Here is a 24000-nt window from a genome sequence, read left to right on the forward strand (position 1 = left end):
TCCCATCTGACCGACCCTCAATCGAACAGGTGCTCCTGCATCTGTGATTGCGCAAGAAGGCGAAGCAATATCAATCTTGCCAGGATCTGGTCCTCACTCCCAGAATTCCCAAGAAGAAGAAGAAGAATCTGTGTTGACTGCCAGCAGGCTGCTAAGGAAGGAGAGCTTGGAACAAAATAGTTTGAAGTGGAGGAAGAGTATGGTTTTAGATGAGGTTTATTTTCGTGTTGTATGAGATTCAAAAGTTTCCCTTTAATGTTGAGTTTGGATGATCACGTTGTCCTCATCCCTCATTTCTCATCTATCTCCTCATTCTCATTGCTCATACATAACTCATGCATAATTTAGTTTGAAAACTTTGTTGAGTGATCACTTTCCAGTGATTGAAACTTGCGGACTTAGCAATTGGAAGACCTTTGAGGATTTTAACTTCATTATTATAATTTTTATTTTTTCATGCAGAGGTTGAGTCTCATGAAAGAGCTAATGACTTTCGACGTAACCAGCGAGAGAATGAGCGAACACAGCGAGGGGTGACGTTGACACAGTGATTGAGCAGAGAGAATTGCCATACAAATCAGGACGAAAGAGTGTGGAAGGAACGATTACATCACAGCATAATTAAAGGTGTCCATACAGGATCAGGGAACGAGTGGGATGAGTCAACAAGGGGTTAGTTTAAAGGAGTGGAAAGAAGAACAGGAATGGACAGTCCCAGGGAAGTGATTACACAGTCAAGAAAAAAGGGGGACAAAGGAGTGAAGGTGGGCAGTGAGCTTAGATTTTGGAAGGGTGAAAAGGTTTGTGTTGCAAGGTTAGTGAATGCGGATTGGTTGGGATTGTGAGGACAAATAGCTGTGAGTACAGGTGAGGAAAGAGAAAACTGCAAGGCCAACAACCTGTCTGGCTGAGGTGCAAGTTGGTCTTGCACCTCAGCATCCTGTTTGGTAACTCCAATTACACTTCAGGTTTTGGATTCTAAGAGTTTGCAGAAGTCTTTAATGAATGGAGAGAGTGGTGTTTTCTCTATCTATCCTCAGGACCTCATGGAACTTGTTGTTGCATGTTCCTGGGTTGTGATCCATCTGATTTAATGCTAAGCATTGGCTTTAAGCCACGTTCTTAACCCCCCCATCCCCCCCCCCCCAGTTCCACCCTCACCGTGTCCGTTGATCTTTCTCATTATTTTGTAAGTACAAGTGAATCATTCAAGTACAGCAAATGCAATTTGTTCTTCTATAACATTTCCACAGAGTTTTAGCTTGTGGAGTTAGTTTTGTTCTCAAAAGTGGTCCAAAAGCCCACCTTTTTTTCCAAATTTCCAGTTTTCCTTCCTGTGAGTTAGCTTCTGTATCCATCTTGTCCAACCCTTGCATCTTTCCCTTCCCCTCATTCTTTCCTGCATCCCTTGTTTATCTGTCTCCTTCTATTTTGTCCCTTAGCCCTGCTGTTGATTTGCCCCCTCTGCTGTAACATTTGTACTGTTGTTTCCTGATCTGTTCTGTGTTCTACCTCTTCCACGAGCCTTGACTTTGCATGCAATTTATTTTTTCTTTCCAGGAGACAGTAATGTGATGCTGGGGTACTAGCCCAGAGGGGAGAGCTGTAGTCTATTGAGCTATGGTCTCTGGGATTGAGGGGGGCATTGGGGGTATTAGTATATTCAAAATTTAGTGACAGGAGATGGGAGATATCCTTCACTTTAAGAGCTGAAAGGAAGAGTGTGATGAGATGAGCAATTGGAGAAAGCTCTTTTATCATGAGATACGTCAGGTTAAATAGAAATCAGCATTACTTTATCCATATTTGTTCTGTATATGATTAATCTTCACCAGCTACAAATTGTACAATTGTTTTATCAAATATATTGACTTTCTTTCTTTTGTGTCTGATGACATTTCTTGTAGGCCACAGACTTGATCAGTGCCATCTTGGAAGGTTACCCCAATACGAAGAAGCAATTGTTTGTAAGTGCATTTTTGTTCAACACAGGATTGACAATCGTTATTGAATATATCTATAACAAAAGTTGAATGTTTTATAGAGCATGAGCAGTAATTTATTACCTTTGGTATCATGAGAATCTTTTAAGGGGTTTAGAAAGATTGCTGAATGGTGCTGTATATACGATAAGAGTGGAGTTCAAAGAGTTAAAATAAATATCTGCTCTTCTGCGATTGAGGTACTCAATTTGTATAATTTTGCACATCGTGTCTTTTCTTATTTTTACCTTCGTCATCTTCTTGGACAGTACTTGTCATCTTGAAATTTGAAATGAGCATACACACATACACAGTGGTCATCCCAATAATTTGAATACCCACTAATTTCAAATTGATTAATTTGTATAGTCTGAAGCAGACCAGTCACATCAATCTCGATGCCATATCCCAACAACTTTGAATAAAACTATTTTGTGGGACCATCCAAAAACTCTTTCCTCTGTTCCCTCATATAAACCTTACACCAAACTAACTTCTGCTTCCGGCACTCCTTTCCATCTTGGTATCACTATCACCATCTCTTGGGACAGTGTCATCGGTCTTCTCAAGATCCACAAATCCGAATACCATTTCACCTTGCATTTCCAACCTCTCTCCACGAACTGTCTCGGAGTGAACATCCAATCCGTCCTCCCCTACCCTTTCTAAAACCCTATTGTTCTTCACCTATCTCCGCCTCCAAATCTTCTTTATCCTCCCATCTAGAATCCTCTTCATTACCCTCATGACATAACTTATGAGCCTAATGCCTCTGTATCTCACCGGATCATGTACATCTCCCTTCCTCTTCCATATTAACACAGTTAGCACTGTACTCCAATCCTCTGGAATAAAACCCTCTTATACATATGAAACGGGATCAGAGCTGGAACCACCAGCCAGCTGTTCCTTCCTCAGCTGGCCATGTAACTGCAATGTCAGGAGTGCAAGCGATGGCTTCGAAGAGCAGGTGACAAAACCAGGCAAATGAATAACAGAGAGACTGCGACCAGTGCACAAACAATGTGGCTCAGTGCAGCGAAGTGCGTGTAATCGATGGTTTCTAAGTCAAGGAGGCCTAGCATTCTGTAGACCCAAGTGTGGAGTAATAACTGGTCAGTACGAGGCTACACGTCCGTAATGCCAAACATCGGTCTTTCTTCTTTTCTCCCTCAAAGTTGGAGCAAGCCAAACACACAATCTTTGCTCAGTTTTCAAAATCTTTGCTCCTTCACCTAACTCGGGACAAGCACAGAGACGAGTCGAATGGCACTCGGAACGCATATCTCCACCATGCTGAACAGTTTGTGTTTTGTATCATACTTATTGGCTGCATTCGGAACTTAACCAAAATCGAATCGGCTTGTTCTTGTCACCTAACAAACTCATCCACCAAGTTTTGTCATAATCTGTCCATAACTTTTTGAGATATTGTGATATGTATCGTTTTTGGCCCTACCTCTCAATTGTGAATACTTACTTTAAAAATTCAAGGATCCTAATATGGATCCAGATCTTCACGAAAGCCGAATAATTTTGTCTTTGTTAGTCCGAAGGAGACACACCCAACCTTTGTTCCTTTTTTTAGTCCGAAGAAACACACCCAATCTGCTCACCAAGTTTTGTCCGCATCTGTTCATAACCTTTTGAGATATCCTGCTCACAAACAAACAGTGGTGAAAGCATAACCTCCTTCCATCTTAAGTGGCGAAGGTAAAATAAAAGACACACACACAGCTGTCAATTCTGGTAACATGCTGTGTGCGTGCACACGCACGTGCATGCACATGGATTCGAGGACATCTTTGCTTTAGACCATAAGATCATGATTATGATATATTTTGGTAGAGAAAGATCGATGAAACTTTGGGTCAAGGGGATAGGAGTGGTCATTAACATATAGTGGCTGAGATTAATTTTGTGCATCCTTGCCAGGAGGAGGTCGGCATAGAGACTGATGAAGACCACAAGGTTACTTTTCCTGATATTTAACCACAAGGTTATTGAATCTTGTGATATCGTAATCGGAACTATCCAACATGCTGAATGGTACCAGGATGATTGTGGAACCAGATTTATGATAATTTTCAGCTTTTGGCCATAGATTGTGAAATCGATATACACATGTACAGCGATTTCAAGAAAGTTGTTTTTCTATCTTTGTTTGCACTTCATTATTTTTCCTAACTTTTTGTGTTCTCATATTTTGTTCAGTATTAATAAAGCCTTTGACTGAACAGGGTGAGGTACTGAGCTCTTCACTCTGGGAGCATTCACCCTGATTGTGAAACTGTATTCCATGGGGACCAGTATAGAATGTCTTGTGAATGGGTTTTGTTGAAGCAAAAACAAGAATATGCTGCATTTGTTCAGCTGGATAGCTCATTCTGTAACACATTCACCTATGTGTTTCTTCCTTGTAGCATGTGCCAGGTCCTTGGCATGATCCCTGATGGTCATATCCAAGCTGATGATATTCCAGTAAGTCATACAGCATTGTGGAATTTATTTTTCTTTGCAGGGAGATTTTTGATGCAGGTTTTCAAACACTTCGCAGTCTTTTTCAATATAAATAAAGTGCTTCAAATTATGTCATTACTGGTTAACAACTCAAAAGAGCAATTGGAGATCGCAGACTCTCACCATAACTTTTGTGTGATGTTTAGAATGGGATTAAAATTAATTTACTTCAAATCAAATGCAAGGCCAAATAGGTACAGTCCTGCATTAGAGTAATCAGAAGGAACCCAAACAAGCAAAAAGCAAAGATGAAGTCATCAGGAGAAACCTGGATAGGAATCGCATTTCAGTTGCTACTCCTCCACCATCAAACCCGTTCAGGCACAGCCAAGTGAGCCTAAATTAAAATTTTTTTTTTTTTTTTTTAAATCAAAAACACAAAAACAACCCATATCAAAAAAATTAAACAATTCCGGCTTCCAAACCATGCATCCGATCAAGTTGAAATTTAAACTTATTCCCCATCACTACTAGATCATAAATGTGAAGTTTCACGTCAATTGATTAAGGGGTTCCAGAGAAAACATTAATTTATTTATTTTCAATCCAATATGGTTGCTAAACCAAGTGACCTATCAATTATTCCTTAACAAACTTGTACACCCAAGGCTTGGGGAACATTTGTGTGAAGTTTCCCCTCGATCTGTCCAGCCATCTGGAGAAGAAGATTTTTATTATAGGTTTTAGGGTAAATCCAATATGGCTGCCAAACCATGTGACCTATGACTTCATATGTGTGAACCTTTTGTTCCTCATGGATAGGTGGTCATACGTGTAAAGTTTTGCCGCGGTCTGTTCAGCCACTTCAGAGAAGACTTTTGAAGGTTTTTTAAAAAGACAATATGGCTGCCGAATCATGTGACCGATGACATCCTCAATTTTTTTCCTGTGGACCATTTTATCCCTTGATGACCCACAAAAATTTTCATATGGATCAGATGCAGCGTTCTACATATGCAATTATGACGTCATAATGAAGGCACCTATGACATCATTTAAAAATCGCACTTATTCCCCATGTGGAGTACTTGCTGTGTGCCAAGTTTAAATTTTTTCCTTGGTGCAGTTTCAGAGATACAGAGGTCCATGTTTTTCTGTTTTTCCAACATGGCTGCCACACCATGTGACCTATGATGTCATAATTATCATGAAAACATTCTCCATGAGTAGTCTCACCAATGGTGGAAAATTATTCTTAATTGAACACGCTATCGCGGAAAAAACCCACGAGCATTCTGTGTGGACAGATAGACAAACAAACAAATGGACCCAAATGCAACACCCTCTCCTTCGGTGAGGACCTGCAAGACGACTCAATAAACGACCTGCAAGAGGAAAATTAAATTGGATATCTATGATCACAAAACGATCACCAAGGGTAAGCCTCACCCCGACTTGCGTGATCAATGATCGCCATGTATTTTTCAGACCGTCATGTGATCTTGACCTTCAGCATTTAGGGATGGAGTGTAAATTAAGAAAATCTGTCCCCATCTGCAATATATCCATAAAATTCAAAATCAATATGTCCCCATCATCATTCAATCAGAGGAAAATTGTTCAAGTTGTGATAAAAAAGGTGTTTTTTGTTAATTCAGTCACAATCCGAAAATGGTAGATCAAGGACATAAAACAAATATCAGGTGCACAACTTCAGTGCACGTCTACGATTAGGATGCAATGACATATTGGAAGTCCAAGCGGTCTTTGATATTCCACATTGGCAAAATTGAGTGATGACAAAAAAAAGGTTTTTTTTTTTTCCAGACCACCATTTGACCTTGGCCTTCAAAGGAAAACCCAAACTTTCTCTCTTGAGAAGATAATAATATTGTGTCCAGCCTAGACTCTGCTTTGGGGAATAGTTCATTGGTACATTTTTCTGATTCCGTCCCATGTTTACTTCCTCCTCAGTATCATTATTCTACCAGGTGAGTGCCCAGGGCTATTGCCCCTATTTTTTTTTTTTTACTCTATCTTTACTCTTCAACCTGTCCTCCTTTGATGTCCTTCCACATGCCTGAAAGTTGACAAGCATCACTCCCATTTAAAATAAGTTTGTAAAAGCAGATTCCCTCAATGACAAAGTAACCTTGCTTTCAATGATGGTAGTAGCAATGATAGATTGCATCAAATATTTCCTCTTTTCAAACAGCCTGATCTCTACCCATCAGGTTGTGTTTCACCCTTGTCACTCGGTTCTGGACACGCTGCTTCTCCTTCCTCAGAGATGGAGAGAGACATTAAATATCAAACAAGAAGTCAGGATCATCTCTGGAAATATCTGGGCAATCGACACAATATAGCAGCACGTCCTGCTTGCCAAGCTTGCCACCTGTGGCAAACAATGCCACCGTCATACCTGCCTTTCTGACTCCCTCCACTTGCACAGTGAACATGTTTATATCAATGGAACTCTCCTCTCCTCTCCCAGTAGAGGCTAGAGTATCTCAAAGCAATGTCCTGGTTTTGGTCTTGTTCCTCATCTATATCAACAACCTCTCTGATACTCTGGAAACCCTCTCTTCCTTAATGTAGATGAATGTCATGCAGTACCATATTCCACTGAGAAGCAGACAGCAGCTGATGTGAGCTAATTTTTGATCATTTGGAATTCATTAGTTGCTGGTCTGACAAATGGTGTATGTCCTTCAATCAGAGCAAATCTCAGACTCTCCCCAGCCATCGCACCATAAGGATCATCCAATGAATCGCCTGTTTATTTCCGGTCAGCCACTGGAGAAGGTTCAGTCTCTGAAACATCCAGACCTCACCATCAGCCACAACCTATCCTGGGCTGACTATGTCGTAAAGTTGATCTCCAAAGCCAGCTACAGACTTTGCATCCTCCGTCATTCCAAGTCTTTCCTGGAAAAAAAAGTCAAAACTACTCGCAGCCTACAAGTCCTTTGTTCATAGCTTAATGGAGTTCTGCTCTCCATTAAGCTGGTGTCCCATCATCCCATCTGTTTCTCCTGTAACCTCAGGAATCTATAGTTCAACATTATTAACATATTTCACAATGAGAGCAAAGCACAAGGTCTGTTGTCTCACATCACAGACAGGTCGGTGGCCTTGTTGTTTCTGTTTTTTTCACTGCCTCTCCTATGGTTTAGCTGCTTCTGCTCTCTCTCAGCCTTAATACTCCCAGTTAAAACTCCAGGTTTAAGCATTCGTCCAGTAACTCTGTCCTCGTGCAACTCCCAAAATTACCTTGTCTTTTTCTGCTTTCTTGTTTTTACCCTCTCCAAAGGAGAGGGTATTGCATTTTGGTACGTTTGTTCTTTTATTTTTGGCTGTCTGTTTATCTGTACAGAATGTGCTAATGTCGGCCAAAAACACTACCGAGTGGTCGCCAGAAGTACGTTTCTATTTTTTTTTCAACCGAGTACCTCGATAAATAGGGGTTCACATAACTGATACTCAGGTACTCATATGTGGTGTGAAACACTAAGTGCATACTTTAAAGATGCTCTGACAGCTCAAAAGCATACTAGCACAACAGAGGTTTTTGGTGGAAGGTTTTTCTCGGTGAGTGTCGGTAAGATTCTTCCGTGATAATTCTGATAAATTGATATACTTCACTGTGATATCAAAATCGAAGTGCACAAAATTAAGTTTATAAATTATAACATTATAATTTACAAGTTATATTGCAGGGTTATAACTTATAAGGTTAAAGAAGAGGTTCAGGAGCATCCGGAACGAAAAAAGAGCGGCTTGCAAGTGTGTGGTCTGGAGCAGACATTCTGAGAGAGCACTTCCAGAGGAATTAGATGCATACTAAGCTTGGAGCTGACTTTTTGTTTTCATAAGTACCAAACCATTTCTGCTGGTACTCATTGGAGAACCAAATTTCTAAAAAAAAAAGTAAGTGTGAACCCCCGTCTATAAAGTATGCACGATTAGAATGCGAGTACGTCTCAAATGTATGAAGTATCTCCATTTGGAATGTGAGTACAAGTAAAATGTGAGTACGCCCATAATTGCATTTATTGACCATTTGACCCCACCACAGTGGGCGGGTCCAAAAATGATACTGCCCTTGCACCTTCATGCCATGTGGTTATGACTACCAAATTTGGTGAATTTCTGCACAACCGTTTTGGAGATAGCATGATGGACGGATGGACAAACAGACAGATGTAGTCCCTGTTTTTTGTTTTTTTAAGTGTTGGGATAAAATAATTACTTGTTTGTCTTTCAATGCATCCTTACTATAATTCACGTGTTTGGATGTTTGTTTGCTTGTTACACTCCTCCTACAGTTCTGAGCCGATTACATCCAGACTTCCTACATCGTGTTGTGTTTGTGGGGTAGATTGAGGAACTTCATAGTAAATATAGGATTGTCTAGTGTAGCATGATCCGTGGACAAGCAGGAGACATCTCGATGTAACTTGAGTAGAGAAACTGTCAGCTTATGTTGTTATGTGTCACTGCACTGGGGGGTGGGGGGGGGGGGTTTCTGTGCTGAACTGTTAATGAGGAAGGGTGTAAGGATAATTTCTCCCAATATGTGATTGCCCCTGTGACCTTTTCCTATATTTTTGGATTTACAAGACCGTGATAAAAAAGAATCACGTCCTTAAAACAACAACCAAGCCGAATGTGCCAAGCAGGTGAAAACCCCGCCTCCAGTAATGCCAACTAGCAAACCATGCCCCTGGGGTGGGTGATGGATGGGAGTGACATCGAGAGGATCAAATGGAAAGGAGAGTGAGAGGGGTACGGATTGGAGGCAAAAAGGATCTTGCTCGTTGGTTTCTCCTCTCGTGTTTGTGCTGAAGCGAATTTGTTTGTGCGCTGGAAAAAATGCTAGTTATTACTCTTCGGCTGAGTTGCGAAGCGTGTACATTTCTGAGAAGAGAATAGAAGAGAAGAAGTGTCTCTCAGCAATAGGTGGGTGTGATCCTGCTGTGTGTTCAAGGACGAAGGCTGTCTATTGTGGTGAGGGGACCTGGCAGAGGGAGAAGGATTGAGGCAGGATGGGTGGTCAGGACAAACAGGAGTGTGAAGGGACGTACTGTGAGGAACGTGATTGAGACAGAGGCTCTGGCTGGCCACCCTTGATACGATGGAAAAGGCAGCGTGAATCCTGTTGTTTGTTTGTGTGAACTTTTTTGCACGCGTGATGTAGCAAGACGTGAGCCATTGACTTTGGCTGGGTCGTGTGAGACCCTCGGAGCCTCGTGTTGTGCCATCGGGGAAGAAGGTGTCGCCATTCTGAAGAGGAGCAGCTTTGGCAAGTGCGATCGTGAAAGGAAGCTGCATGGCGGTTTCTGAGCCATGGTGTTTAATATCGTCCTGTACGTTTCCCGCCCAGAGAGTGGCTTGGTGCCATTTTGCGAGCTTCCCACGCAGGACAACGCAGTTTTGACCTCCCAAGCTCATGAGACCAGTTCTGGACCTGAAGCTCAGTGCCAGAATAAAGGTGTTTTTCTTTTTTTTAATCTTTTCCCCTTGTCCGTTTTTGAAACTGTCTGTGTGGAGGTGCCTCAAAATTAGGTTTAGTTCACCTCACATTTCATTATTATCTCGTTTTGATTCATCTCCATTATAAATATCCGTTTTATGTCATTAAACCCTTATTTATTGAGATTGCTTGTGTCTGTCTATTTCTTGTGGGTTTGAGAATAATCCCTTGTCCTCCATCCGGGTGAACGTGTCTGGTACATGCTTGCCGCCCTCCATCCTGCGCACACCATTAATCTCCAAGGAACTCAGCTGTTCGCCTCCAAGGAAATTCGTTCGGCTATTCATCCAGGTCGGTCTTAACTCCATCCCTGGACACGACAGTAGGGTCAGCATAACCCCACTTGATGTGTAGGGGTGTTTTTATTTTTGCCGAATGGTCTTGGGAGGGGGAAGGAGGGAAGCAAATTCTCTATGTAAATGTGTATCGTGTAGCGCTGCCTCCAGATTGGGGGTAACTCCATGAGTATTACACGTCTCCACCATTTACAGTGCAGTATTCCTGTCCCCACGTTTTCCAATGCAGTGAGGTGTTTTGAATTATAAGCAGTAGGTATGTTTTTTGCTTCATGCACATAACCCAAGTTATTTATTTGCCTGTATACTGCCCAAATAAAGATATGCATCAGAAGAATGTGTTTGCATGCTTGGAGCAAGACCGCCCGTCGGGTGGGTACTCTGCTCGTTATTGATAAAATGTCAAATTTGACATTTTGGTTTTTTTGACCATGAAAATGACCTTCAAGGTCAAATTCAGAGATGGCATCCACCCATATCATATTCAGCATCCCAAGCTCTATCAAACTCGCACAAAATATGCCATTAATAGAGAAATGGTGCCCTTATCTCAATCCAAGCTCGGTGGAGTTCGGAGTAATGAATGGGTGGGGGAGGGCGACGATATGGGACACAGGAAGAAGGGAGTGTCAAAAGTTCTACTTTTATGTACGTAATATAATTTTTATGTAACTCTCATCTTAAGGCCCGGTCACACCTTGACGTTTTAGCCAGCGATGGCAACGTATTAAAATGTATGTAAAATGCTGGCTGACGTTGAACTTTTGATGTTTTTTTTTTTTTAAGATTCGGACGTATTCATAATGAGTTGGTTGTATGCATAACATATTAGTAATGGACACAGAACGTTTTGTTGTGTTATAGATAACTTATACCAACGAATGCTGAACCTGTTGTTGGCCTCCACAACCTATGCCCAACGATAGTCTAACTTCGGCATAGCGCGTTGCACGCATCGCTGACGATGTCGTGACGTAGCCTATTAAAAGGCTGACTCACAACGATTCGAATCATAACTGCCGTAAAAATGGAAGTGACAACATCGCGGTCACACCTTGGCGATCTTGCCAGCGTATGCCGACCTAAGAAAAATGTGTCTAAAACGTTGGGGGCACGTCAAATACGGTATGAGTAAGTTTGGTATACGTGAGTAGAACGCTAAAGTACGCTATCATACGTCGTAGTAAGTAGAGTACGTCAAGAAATTTTAAACATGCTCAAAATTTTACAACGTACTCGGCGTATGACACACGTTCCGCATGCGATGGGGATAAGTTGTACACACGATATGCGGACGCTTACACACGTCCACAAAGGCTACTTATAAGCTACTCATAAGTCGAAACACGTCGCGGTAATGTCTTTTTTACGCGAAACTTATTTCTAACTTATGTTTGACGTGCTTTGAACCAATTCTTTACGTAGTCCCAACACACATCGACGTATGTAGACGTATTCCAATGACGTCTTCCGGTCGACAAAAAAAAAAAAATGAATGTGTTTCTAGCTTACAACTGCCATACAAAGACGTGTTCCCAGCGGTTTTGGGAATTGATATATAAAAATGCTGCTCATAAAAGGGGAACCCAACAGTGTTTTCGAGTCCTTTTTGAGTCGATGTCCATGTCAGCAGTAACAGTATTAGTATTAGTATTAGTATTAGTATTAGTAGTAGTTTGTTCATGTTGGCAGTAGTAGGTGAGTGTGAGTGTGAGGGGGAGGGTGTGGGTTATGATGGATCCTCCTTGCGTCCGCGTGTCCACGGGTAGGTTCATAGGCTGCCACTCAACGATTTAAATGGCTGCATCTCCACTATTGAAAGTAGACGCTTGCGCTCAACAATTGGATTTTTTTTACACTCAACGACTTTTAAGGCCCGGTCACACCTTGACGTTTTAGCCAACGTATGCCGATTTTTGAATTTTTTTTCTAAAACGCTGGCACACGTTGAATACGTTATGGGTAAGTTTTGATAACATTGAGAGCACGCTGAAAAACACTGCCATACGTCGTTGTACGCTGGCTTTAAACGTTGTACTTTTTGGTTGTCCTCAAATTTTTTCATGCTTGAAATTTCACGACGTATGCCGGCGTATGACTCACACGTTCCGCTACGCTGGCCACAAGTTGTATGCATGGTCTGCGATCGTTGACAGACGTCAACACATGCTACTTGTAAGTTAATCATAAGTTGAGACACGCCGAGGTAATGTTTAGCGTACCCGAAACTTATTTCTAACCTATGATTAACGTGTTGTTGGCACGTTACGCGATCGTTGCCACACATCGACAGACGTTACTTTTAAGTTACTCGTAGGCTGAAAGACGTCGCTATAATGGATCGTCCTTGCGTCAGCGTCCACGGCGACGGCCAGGACACTTATTTGCAGCATTCTTTAAACTTTTCTTCGGCATGACGAGGATGTTCACACTTCGATGTCTAGCTTGGCTATGATTCCAATTGTCCATCGGCAGCGTCTATTTAAAATAGTCGAGTTTGCGCGTTTTAACACGTTCAGAAGAAACGCTTCAAATTTCCAAACCCCAGCGTCAAAAAACAAAGGCGAGTGACAGCAATTTAAATCGTTCATTGTAAACAATGAAAATAGCTGAGTGGTACCGTTTAAAAGTCGTTGAGTGTAAAAAAAATCCAATTGTTGAGCGCAAGCGTCTACTTTCAATAGTGGAGATGCAGCCATTTAAATCGTTGAGTTTATCATTTAAATCGTTAAATCGTTAAACGCAAGGACGATCCATCATAACCCACACCCTCCCCCTCACACTCACCTACTACTGCCAACATGAACAAACTAATACTAATACTGATACTAATACTGATACTAATACTGATACTGATACTAATACTAATACTGATACTAATACTGATGCTGTTACTGCTGACATGGACATCGACTCAAAAAGGACTCGAAAACACTGTTGGGTTCCCCTTTTATGAGCAGCATTTTTATATACCAATTCCCAAAACCGCTGGGAACACGTCTTTATATGGCAGTTGTAAGCGAGAAACACGTTCATTTATTTTTTTTGTCGACCGGAAGACGTCATTGGAATACGTCTACATACGTCGATGTGTGTTGGGATTACGTAAAGAATTGGTTCAAAGCACGTCAAACATAAGTCAGAAATAAGTTTCGCGTAAAAAAGACATTACCGCGACGTGTTTCGACTTATGAGTAGCTTATAAGTAGCCTTTGTGGACGTGTGTAAGCGTCCACATATCGTGTGTAAAACTTATCCCCATCGCATGCGGAACGTGTGTCATACGCCGAGTACGTCGTAAAATTTTGAACATGTTTAAAATTTCTTGACGTACTCTACTTACTACGATGTATGATAGCGTACTTTAGCATTGTGCTCACGTATACCAAACTTACTCATACCGTATTTGACGTGCCCCAACGTTTTAGACACATTTTTCTTAGGTCGGCATACGCTGGCAAGATCGCCAAGGTGTGACCGCGATGTTGACACTTCCATTTCTACGGCAGTTATGATTCGAATCGTTGTGCGTCAGCCTTTTAATAGGCTACGTTACGACATCGTCGGCGATGCGTGCAACGCGCTATGCCTAAGTTAGACTATCCTTGGGCATCGGTTGTGTAGGCCGACAACAGGTTCAGCATTCGTTGGTATAAGTTATCTATAACACAACGAAACGTTCTGTGTCCATTACCAATGCGTTATACATAAGACCAAGTCGCTATGAATACGTCCGAATCTTAAAAAAAAACATCAAAAGTTCAACGTAAGCCAGCGTTTTAGATACATTTTAATACGTTGCCATCGCTGGCTAAAACGTCAAGGTGTGACCGGGCCTTTAAACGGTACCACTCAACTATTTTCATTGTTTACAATGAACGATTTAAATTGCTGTCACTCGCCTTTGTTTTTTGACGCTGGGGTTTGGAAATTTGAAGCGTTTTTTCTGAACGTGTTAAAACGCTCAAACTCGACTATTTTAAATAGACGCTGACGATGGACAATTGGAATCATAGCCAAGCTAGACATCGAAGTGTGAACATCCTCGTCATGCCGAAGAAAAGTTTGAAGAATGCTGCAAATAAGTGTCCTGGCCGTGGCCGTGGACGCTGACGCAAGGACGATCCATTATACCGATGTCTTTCAGCCTATGCGTAACTTAAAAGTAACGTCTGTCGATGTGTGGCAACGATCGCGTAACGTGCCAACAACACGTTAATCATAGGTTAGAAACAAGTTTCGGGTGCGCTAAACATTACCTCAGCGTGTCTCAACTTATGATTAACTTACAAGTAGCATGTGTTGACGTCTGTCAACGATCGCAGACCGTGCATACAACTTGTGGCCAGCGTAGCGGAACGTGTGAGCCATACGCCGGCATACGTCGTGAAATTTCAAGCATGAAAAAATTTGAGGACAACCGAAAAGTACAACGTTTAAAGCCAACGTACAACGACGTATGGCAGTGTTTTTCAGCGTGCTCTCAATGTTATCAAAACTTACCCATAACGTATTCAACGTGTGCCAGCGTTTTAGAAAAAAAATTCAAAAATCGGCATACGTTAGCTAAAACGTCAAGGTGTGACCGGGCCTTTACTGTTTGACTGACAGCAGAGCTCAGGTAGCAATCTTTGGACCTGCTGTTTTTATTTCTGGATTGTCATGAACAATTGAAAGGAGGAGGTTAATGCATGCCTGTATGCCCTGACCATATTTCATATTCCTTCCTACTTGCCATTCTGGTATAGTATGCATTACTCGTCATAGTTTTCTTCAAGTAATTTAGAGAGTGGTGACAGGGGTGGGGTTTAATTGCTGTCATGTGCAGGTGTCCTGAAATTTTTTTCAGAAAGAGGAAATGACAATATCTGATGATAATTATCAAGCTCATTACATCTGAACATAAAACTAGTCATAGTGGTCCTTAATCATCCTTGACAATGTTGTGAAATGTCAACCAAAACCCTCACTTTTTTTCTCTTCCACCCTCACTCTTTTTACCTTTTTATGTGCTTTTAAATTCATTTTCTCTGCAACCGTTTGAGCGATTGACACAAAACTTTTGACATAGGAACTCCTACCCCCGGAGAAATTTTTAACTAGGTTGTGTGATGATGGGATGGAAAATGTGGCCGGCACTCCAAAAGGTCTGGTTTCTGTCAGCATTGCCAGGTTGCAGGGTGTTTGACATACTGTGCCTGGTGTTTTTTTTTAATGGTTAGGGTGGTGGGCTTGGAATCCAAGGATCTTGAGTTCAAATCCCACTTGGCTGTTGAATTAATACCAGGTGGGGTTGACTGCCTGTCATCCTTCTGAGGTCAGCAAAATGAGTGTCAGCTTGCTGGTATCCTGTGTTGGAGTGGCGACCCATCCAGGATTGTGCCCAATAGCCAAGGAGACTACTTTGGCAGCACCAATGCTCTGCACAGAGTATGGTCCCAATTGATAGATGGACATACTGTATCTTGTACTCATAAAAGGGTGTGTGTGTGTGTGTGTGTGTGTGTGTGTGTGTGTGTGTGTGTGTGTGTGTGTGTGTGTGTGTGTGTGTGTGTGTGTGTCTGTGTGTGTGTGTGTGTGTGTGTGTGTGTGTGTGTGTGTGTGTGTGTGTGTGTTTTGTTCATGAAGCATAACATAATCTCTCTGCTAACTCCCCTACCTTTCTCTCTTTCTCTCTTTCTCTCAACATATCCGGATGGTGGTTATGTCTGGATGGGGTTTCTCTCCGGATGCGTCTGGACAGAGTTTGTCTCCGGATGCGTCTGGACAGAGTTTGTCTCCGGATGCGTCTGGACTGGGTTTGTCTCCGGATGCGTCTGGACTGGGTTTGTCTCCGGATGCGTCTGGACTGGGTTTGTCTCTGGATGCGTCTGGACTGGGTTTGTCTCTGGATGCGTCTGGACGGGGTTTAGCTCCGGATGCGTCTGTACGGGGTTTGTCTCCGGATGCATCCGGGCGCTTTTTGTCTCCAGACGTGTCCGGGCGGTATTTATTTCTGGATGGTGTTTTTAAAATGACCTGTAGAAAATTGATTTCAGACATTATTTTGTTTCCGTCTTCACCGTTATTCTATGCAGAATCATTTTGATGAAACCGTATGAATTGTAATTAACGCTCCACCACACGTCTGCCTTCCCTTCCTCTCACCTCACACTGTCTTCCCTTCCCCACCACTCCTCGCTGCCCCTCCCTCCTCTCTCCTTTCCCCTCCCCCTCTTCACTCTCCCCGCTCTTTCTCCTTGGCTTTTCAATGTCCACGATGTCCCGAAGCCACCGCCGGGAAAAGCTCACCCAGCCGGTTAGCGATGTATCACCCCCTCCCCCCCCCCGGGCAGTGCCAGATAGCCCCTGCCAGTAATTTGATAATGTTGAAAAAAAAAAAACGAGTAATTTGAAGTTTTTAAAACCCTTCCACACCGAGGTTGGTTCCGGTGCTCTATTGGGAACCATTAACACCACACTAAAGAGGAGAACACACTCTACTCTCGCTAATATCTCTATCTGAACCTATCCTAAATTGAAGCTATTTTTTTATTTTTAATCTTTTTTTTTTAACACCACCAACCTCCTTCCACATGTTTGACTCTCCTATGTTGTTGGCATGTTAACATATACTGTATCCATCCCTCTGTTGTTCTGCTCTTCCATGAATATTGACCTCTGACTTGTGGGACAATACTGATGTGTTGATGTGACCAGTGAACACATTAAAAGAAAGGTTGCATATTTTGTTAAAAATAAAAAAACCCCAATGCAGCAGCAAAACCATTCACACACTCACTCTTTTATATTTATTCAGATGGTTGAAAAACGATTTTTAATACAAGATATAGGAGCTTCTGACAAAAAAATTAATACACCACTATTTTTAAGTTAGGAAAAGAATAAATAGCTGCGTGTTTTTTACTTTTACAACAAAAAGCAATACTGGACCACGATAGCACGGCATAAATATAGACTGCAAACAAATTTGGTTTTATCCTACGCAATGGTCCAAGTTTAAACCCAGACACACGCTGTTGTCCTTGTGCAGTGGAAAAAATAACCTCTCCATCATGTCACACATCCTCGTATGGCAGCCAGGGATGTATTTTGACCAACTTTGTAAATCAATACAACCAATATATATATGGATTAATGTAATTCATGAGATAGAACACTTTATAGCGATGTAAAAGTATTATTTGAATGTGGAGCTTCAGACCTGGTCCTTCGAAAATTTGACATCTTCATCTATTTTAGTTACCTGATGCTTTGTAAAACCACTCCGTAGGCATTTTTGCATTGCAAAGGTGTCTTTGAATACCATTTCCGCTCTACCGCCATCCGCTGGCCGTGCCACACATGAAGCCGGTATGATCTGCAGCAGATCCTCGCAGTGTGTTAATCTTACCAATGTGATGCAACAGGGAGAATGTCAAATATAAATTTGCAACCCATGTTAGGGAGTTGAAATGTAGAGCACTCCCAAGGTCATGTGACCTGCTCTTAAATTTGTAGATTTGTTTTTTTTCTCCCCACCCTCCCTCCCAATATATTCCATCTATGACCCTTTCCTCCCTTAATCCTCTCCCGTCAGCCTCATTTCTCTTTTCACCCAACTTTTCCCAACCTTACTTTCTCCATTTTCATACCCCAAACCCACCTTCCCGCTCCCTCCCATAATTTGATGTATGTAATAAATAGATGACCCCTTGGGGGATTTTCAAGTTTTGTGGGCTCCACAAACTCGGTGGACAATGGCTCTTCACAGGCATTTGCATTCTGGAAAAGCCAGTCAAGCACATGCCTGTATCATTTTGTACAATTTTATGCTTGTGCAAAAAAGACAAATAGTGCAGGCAGCTGGGAATGCAGGTGAGCAGCACTGGCATGTAACTGTTTCTTTTTCTTTAAACCAGTGAGCACCTACTCCCTCTAATTGTCAAAGTATTTGAGTTTCAACTTTCTTCATTTCATTCATCATCCCTCACACTTCAGGGTTGAACTTGCACGTTGCTCCCCCACACCTGATTTCAATACAAAGTATAACTACCTTCCTCATGCCACTTTACAACACCCTCCACCACCAATTGACACCTCCGCTCCTCTGCCCCTTTCACTGCATGTCGCCTTGACAACGAAGACTGGTGCGGTCTGTCTCGCTGCCCGATTGCCTCTTACCGTACTTGTCTACACACCAGCAGAGACCACGCTGGCGACCGCGAGATGGTTTACACTGGAGATAAGAAAATAGACAGAACTCAGAAATGAAACAAAATATGTACAAGCAATTACATACAGGACAAAAATCATACTATTGTAATAACTTGTCGCACAATACTATTGTAACAAATTTGCCCATTGCAAAAGCACACTACATATATAGGGTGTCTCAGAAGTGTGGACCCATTACAAAAAAAAATTAAATTCAGGACTCGTTGTTAATGTTCTTTTTAATATATATTGCAGGTAAATAAAATATCCTCATGGCTCATTCTACCAAGAAAGAGAAGGTGGAACTTGTGTTGCGACATGTTTCTGGAAAAAAGCCAGAGAGAGGCATGTCAGTTATTCCATGATAAATACCCTGAGAAGCTGAAGCTAAATCATTGGTTTGTTATTAAAGTGTTACAATGATGGGAAGTATTGCTGATAAACCTTGTACTAGTCGTCCTCACTCCTCTACAGATGGAACATAATTCTGAAAACGTTCTTGCAGTGGTTGCAAGACCCCCCCCCCAAAAAAAAAAAATAGTCAAGAAGTTGGATTTAGCCATTCTTCTGTTGTGAGGATTTTAAAGGCAAAACAATACCACCCATATAAGGTTACCTTTCCCAGGCAAAAGTTGGATCGTACCCTCATATACTTCCTTGGCAGTTTAAGTTAACTTTATGATTACTATATGTTACCTTATTGTGGTTTATGTGCTGCAGTGAGGATTTCTGGTAATTTAAGTGATTGCAGTTCTCACTAGAGAGTTTATGGAACATGATACCCCATGCAGTGTTCAGGTGCATACAGGAGGGCCTTGTCATTTGTGGGGGTTACGTTCTTGAAAATCCCCATGAACCGCAAATCCGTGATGTGCAAACTTAGGGGGGTAATGGAGAAAATAGGGTTTGTGACTTCAACTTTGAAATTTATCCAAACTGTAACCTTAATTAACATTTTGTGCTATTTATTTTCATGAATAAAACAGTTATTAAGAACATAAAGTTTATTTTCTAATGTTATTATTATTATTATTTCATACATAGCCTGTGCCTTCTGGTTGCATCATTGCTGGGAGCACAGCTGTGCTGCTGATGCAGTGCCATCCATTTCCAGTTGGCTGGTACTCATTTTTCCAACCTCAGAAGGATGACAGGCTGAGTCAAAACCACCTGGTGTTGTTTAATGGCACAACAGGGGCTCAAACTCAAGACCCTACCTTCTTCAGGCAGCCATCTCAACCAGCAAGCCAACACCAGCCTTATATTCCTGTATTAAGAACATAAAATAAGTTTTTTTCTTGAGTTATTAAGATTATGAGACTTCCCTTTAATAATAATGATGATAATCCTGATTCAATAATACAGTGGCAATGATAAAGATGACTTCATGGAGATTATGGTGTTGGAGGGTTTGAGGTGGTTATTCTGTTGACGGCCCATGTTAATGAAGTGAATTAATGTAGAGAATAGTTCGCCAACCCACGATGATTTGAGTGTGTTAACCACAATCTGAAAACCTTGCCTCAATAAATTCATCGGGATTGAGCGAATCCACAAAGGGGAAACCCACGAATGGCAAGGCCCTCCTGTTCTTCAATTTTAAAAAAATAATGATTTTTTTAAAATTCAGAAGTTTAGCACAACTGTCTTACACACCAACCACCCTTGAACACCGTAATAAGATGAAGAGTTGCATTTTCAGAGATGGAGGCTTGATTGACCACCATAGAACTCAGCGTCAATCAGTATCGTACATAGTCATATTGGTGGCCTCTTCTTCATCCCTATACACAGGCCATGCCCTCTCATGCTATATATATATATATATATATATATATATATATATATATATATATATATATATATATATATATATATATATATATATATATATACATATTATGGTTCTTGAAAGTATTATGAAGGAGATTTGTGTTCTGCAGTCTTCAAGTATATAATTCAATTTGAATAAAGGTTTAAAGGTAGATAAATTAATTAATTCCGGGTTTACCCAGCGACTATTACACAATAGTTCTTCGTTCCTGTAGTTTGTGTCCTTTATGACATCCTTAAAAACTGTAAGTTTCCTGTTTGGAATGATTTTCAATTTTGTTTGCCTGCCAGACAGGCAGACACATTAAAGAAATTATCTCACTCCTCTCTGCATGTGCGATTGGGACAATTCAGAGCCAAAGTACGGTAAAACAAGAAACTTGTCTTCCTATTCATGTTGCGATTCCTGTTCAAAATATAACATTCGATTTAAATATGTTGTTCCTTGATCGTAAACTGATGATCAGAAACTGATCGTATGGACAGACATGAACCAATTGCTTAGCCCTGCTTTTCGCTTCACATGTACTGGGTAATTACAGAGTAATCTGTAATTAATCTGCAGAGAATAACTTCTTAAAATTAGAGTTGAAACCATAGTTGGAACTGTAGTAAAGGGATGCTATGTTTGCCTGGGTTGTTCAAGCTCTTCGTGGAGATGATCCCAACTGAATTTGATTGGGATCAACTGATCCCAATGGAATTTTGTAAGTGGGTAATGCATCGACTTTAGGTAGAATCAACATTATTATCTGACATTATCTTCAGTGATGGTCTCATTCCATTCGAGTGGGAGAGTCAACCATCATCATTTTTCTTTGATTACATAGTCGATGCTCAAGGAAGAGTTATAATTAGTACACTGAATGGATCAGGATACAACAGGACAAAGGAACAGTTTGGAGAGGGGGGGAAGCACTAACAGCAGAATTGAAGGCTAAGGTGGAGACAGACAGGAACAAACAATGGGTGTGGGGAGGAATGAGGGGCAAGAAAGGATGCATAGGGTGGACAAGTTAGATACAGAAGGAAACACTCAGGAGTGAAACTGGTAATTTGGAAGGAGGAGGGTTTGGGGTGGGGTTAACGAGGGTAAAAAAGATCATGGTTTTGGATTGGGGAAGATGAGAGATTTTGGTGAACAGCTGTTTTTTAGACCTGGAGGAAAGAGTGAGATTGAAGAGAGGTTCACATACTTTTTTCGACAATGAAATTGAATGTTGGTTGATTTTGCTCAATATATAAATGAAAAAGTAGGTGTGTGTGTGTGTGTGTGTGTGTGTGTGTGTGTGTGTGTGTGTGTGTGTGTGTGTGTGTGTGTGTGTGTGTGTGTGTGTGTGTGTGTGTGTGTGTGTGTGTGTGTGTGTGTGTGTGTGTGTGTGTGTGTGTGTGTGTGTGTGTGTGTGTGTGTGTGTGTGTGTGTGTGTGTGCGCGCGTGCGTGCGCTATTTGTTTATTCAGGTTCTCTTTATCCATTATTAGGACTTAGATGAAGATCCTCAAAGAGCGGAGGAGCTCCTTGTGAGCCAACGGCCATCCATATCTAGTGCCCAACTGTCTGCTGATGTCCTCCTGCAGATGGGTTACTTTTTTTTTTAGGAGGGTGGTGGCAGGATTTGCACTCAGGCCATCGTAAAACCCTTCATTCTGCAAAACACAAAGAAAATTGAAAACTCACTCCATAGGAGCACCGCCTGTGCAGCTGCCCTTCACAGAGCAGATCATCAGATAACGGAATTGGGGCAAAGACTTCAGGACCCCCACTCTTTGATGATGGGAGGAAAACCACGTGGTAACATTCCCAGTTCAGATTGCGGTAGTGTGTATCGGGGTGGTGCTGAGGTGTTGTCCACCAGATGCCGGTCTCCTTGGGTTAACCGGAAGTGGTCCCTTCATGTGCGTGCCTTGAATGTTCTATCCCTAATCGAGGATGATCACCTGTCTGTTATCATCTGAGCTCAAGCATTTGAACGTTGGAGCACGCTATTGCAGCACGCTCTGAGGTTCAGAGACCGGATAGTGGTGAGATCATGATGATAGAGGTGAGTTACACCTACAAAAGGTCTGGTCGCTTTGATGGTTACCATACCCAAGGTGTTGCTGCAGCTGTGTCCATTAAGCTGACTCAAATGATAATTGAGCTAACACCTAAGGATTTGAGGATTATTATGAGACTAAGGGTTCGTTACTCCTTGGGTGTTGTTTCCCTGGTCTCTGTATATGCTCCGACTGAGACTCGTGCTCTCACCATGAAGGAAGGATTCTATGCCATGCTCGAGTCTGTGGTTGATCAGTGCCTCAGGCGAGATACTCTTCTCGACTTGGGGGATGTCATTGCATCGACTGGAACTGATAGGGATGATTATGAGATATGTGTTGGTCACCATGGGTCTGGAACTGTGAACCAGAAATGCATGAAGTTCCTTGACTTTGCAAGAAGTCATGGACTTAGGGTGGCTGATTCATGGTTTTAGTGCCCACAGGCTCATCGCTGGACTGAGTATTCCAACGCTGGTGGTGTGGCAAAGGAGATTGACCATGTGCTCGATGGTTTCTGGAGGAGGACCAGAACTGCAAGGTCCACCGGCATGCTCATTTCCACAATACCAGCCACAGACGTGCAACAACTCTGAAGTTGCGGCTTAAATTTGGGAGAATGGTACTATCCCAGCCTTGGCTGGATGTTGGCAAGCTCAAAGATGAGAGGGTAGCTGAGGGAATTTACAAACAGGTTGAATGGGGATTTGGGGAGTCTGGATACTTTGGGGAATCCTGAAGATTTGTGGAATGTCTTCAAGATTTGTGGAACCATCCTTTATATTGCCGGGGGATGTCTTGGAATTCATAACAGGGTGAAGAAGAATTTTGTCTCTCCAGGTACACTGGATACCATTGACCAGAGTTGCAGGGCCAGGCTTAATGGTCAAGGAGAGCTGTTCAGGGAGTTGAGGTGTATAACTGTTCATGCTTTGAGGGTGGACAAGGACGCCTATGTGTGAGGAATCTGTGAGGGAGTCAAGCATCACCTGTGGCTAAGTGATTCTCATCCTGCGAACTGGAGAATTTACGCATTGCGTTCCTCCAAGCCCGTTCCTCGGTGTACTGCAGTTTGAGCGGAGAGTGGTGGGCTCTTGACAGAGGAGTCCGAAGTTAAGGCCTGCTGAGCCAGTTACTTTGAGTGGCTGTACTTGACTGATCCACTAGCTGTTGAGTTGGATGTCAGGGGTGTTACTATCCCTATTGCTGACCCTCCAATCAACTGTGATCCACCTTCCTGTGTGGAAACAGGCTGTGGTGAACTGGTTGAAAAGGGGTAAAGCTCCTGGGATTTGTGGCGTCCATGCTGAGCTTCTCAAGACTGGTGGAAATGCTGTACCCATGTTGTTGCATGCAGTTCTGTGCTCTGCCTGGAACACAGGCGTCATGCCCACTGACTGGAAGAGGGGCCTTGTTATCACTCTCTGGAAAGGGAAGGGTGATCGCCAGTACTGCAACAACTACTGAGGAATGACGCTCCTCAGTCCCAGACATGGTCATTGCTCGGATAATTCTTGATAGGGTTTGCCACCATCTGCTTGGGCACCAGCACCCCAAGCAGTCAGGTTGTACACCAAAGAGGTCAACGATTGACCATGTCCTTGCCCTTCAGGTCCTCACCGAACACAGACGAGATATTTGGAAGGGACTGCTTGCAGGCT

The 24000-nt window shown here is 42.2% G+C and overlaps 2 protein-coding genes across 3 annotated transcripts in view; one reads left to right on the forward strand and one right to left on the reverse strand.

Annotated features, from left to right (window-relative positions):
- PSMC3IP (PSMC3 interacting protein) overlaps window positions 1-4219 on the forward strand; it is a 61383-nt gene extending 57164 nt beyond the window's left edge. The window contains exons 7-8 of the mRNA XM_085879629.1: window positions 1908-1967; window positions 3918-4219. Coding sequence (XP_085735755.1) covers window positions 1908-1967; window positions 3918-3974 — 117 coding nt within the window. The 3' untranslated portion in view covers window positions 3975-4219. The remainder of the gene's footprint in view (window positions 1-1907; window positions 1968-3917) is intronic.
- Window positions 4220-17051: 12832 nt separating this feature from the next.
- The window catches only part of LOC147028861 (insulin-like growth factor-binding protein 5), an 85152-nt gene continuing 78203 nt past the window's right edge, over window positions 17052-24000 (reverse strand). The window contains exon 4 of one of the 2 annotated variants that reach the window (XM_085879627.1): window positions 17052-18492. In XM_085879627.1, coding sequence (XP_085735753.1) covers window positions 18373-18492 — 120 coding nt within the window. In that variant the 3' untranslated portion in view covers window positions 17052-18372. Of the gene's footprint in view, window positions 18493-18578; window positions 18795-24000 lie in introns of those variants that run through there. The other variant, XM_085879628.1, reaches the window with a different exon arrangement.

Source organism: Eptatretus burgeri, chromosome 4 (genome assembly GCF_056783735.1).
Source record: "Eptatretus burgeri isolate ZD-2024b chromosome 4, Ebu_testis_v1, whole genome shotgun sequence".
Classification (NCBI taxonomy): Eukaryota; Metazoa; Chordata; class Myxini; order Myxiniformes; family Myxinidae; genus Eptatretus; species Eptatretus burgeri.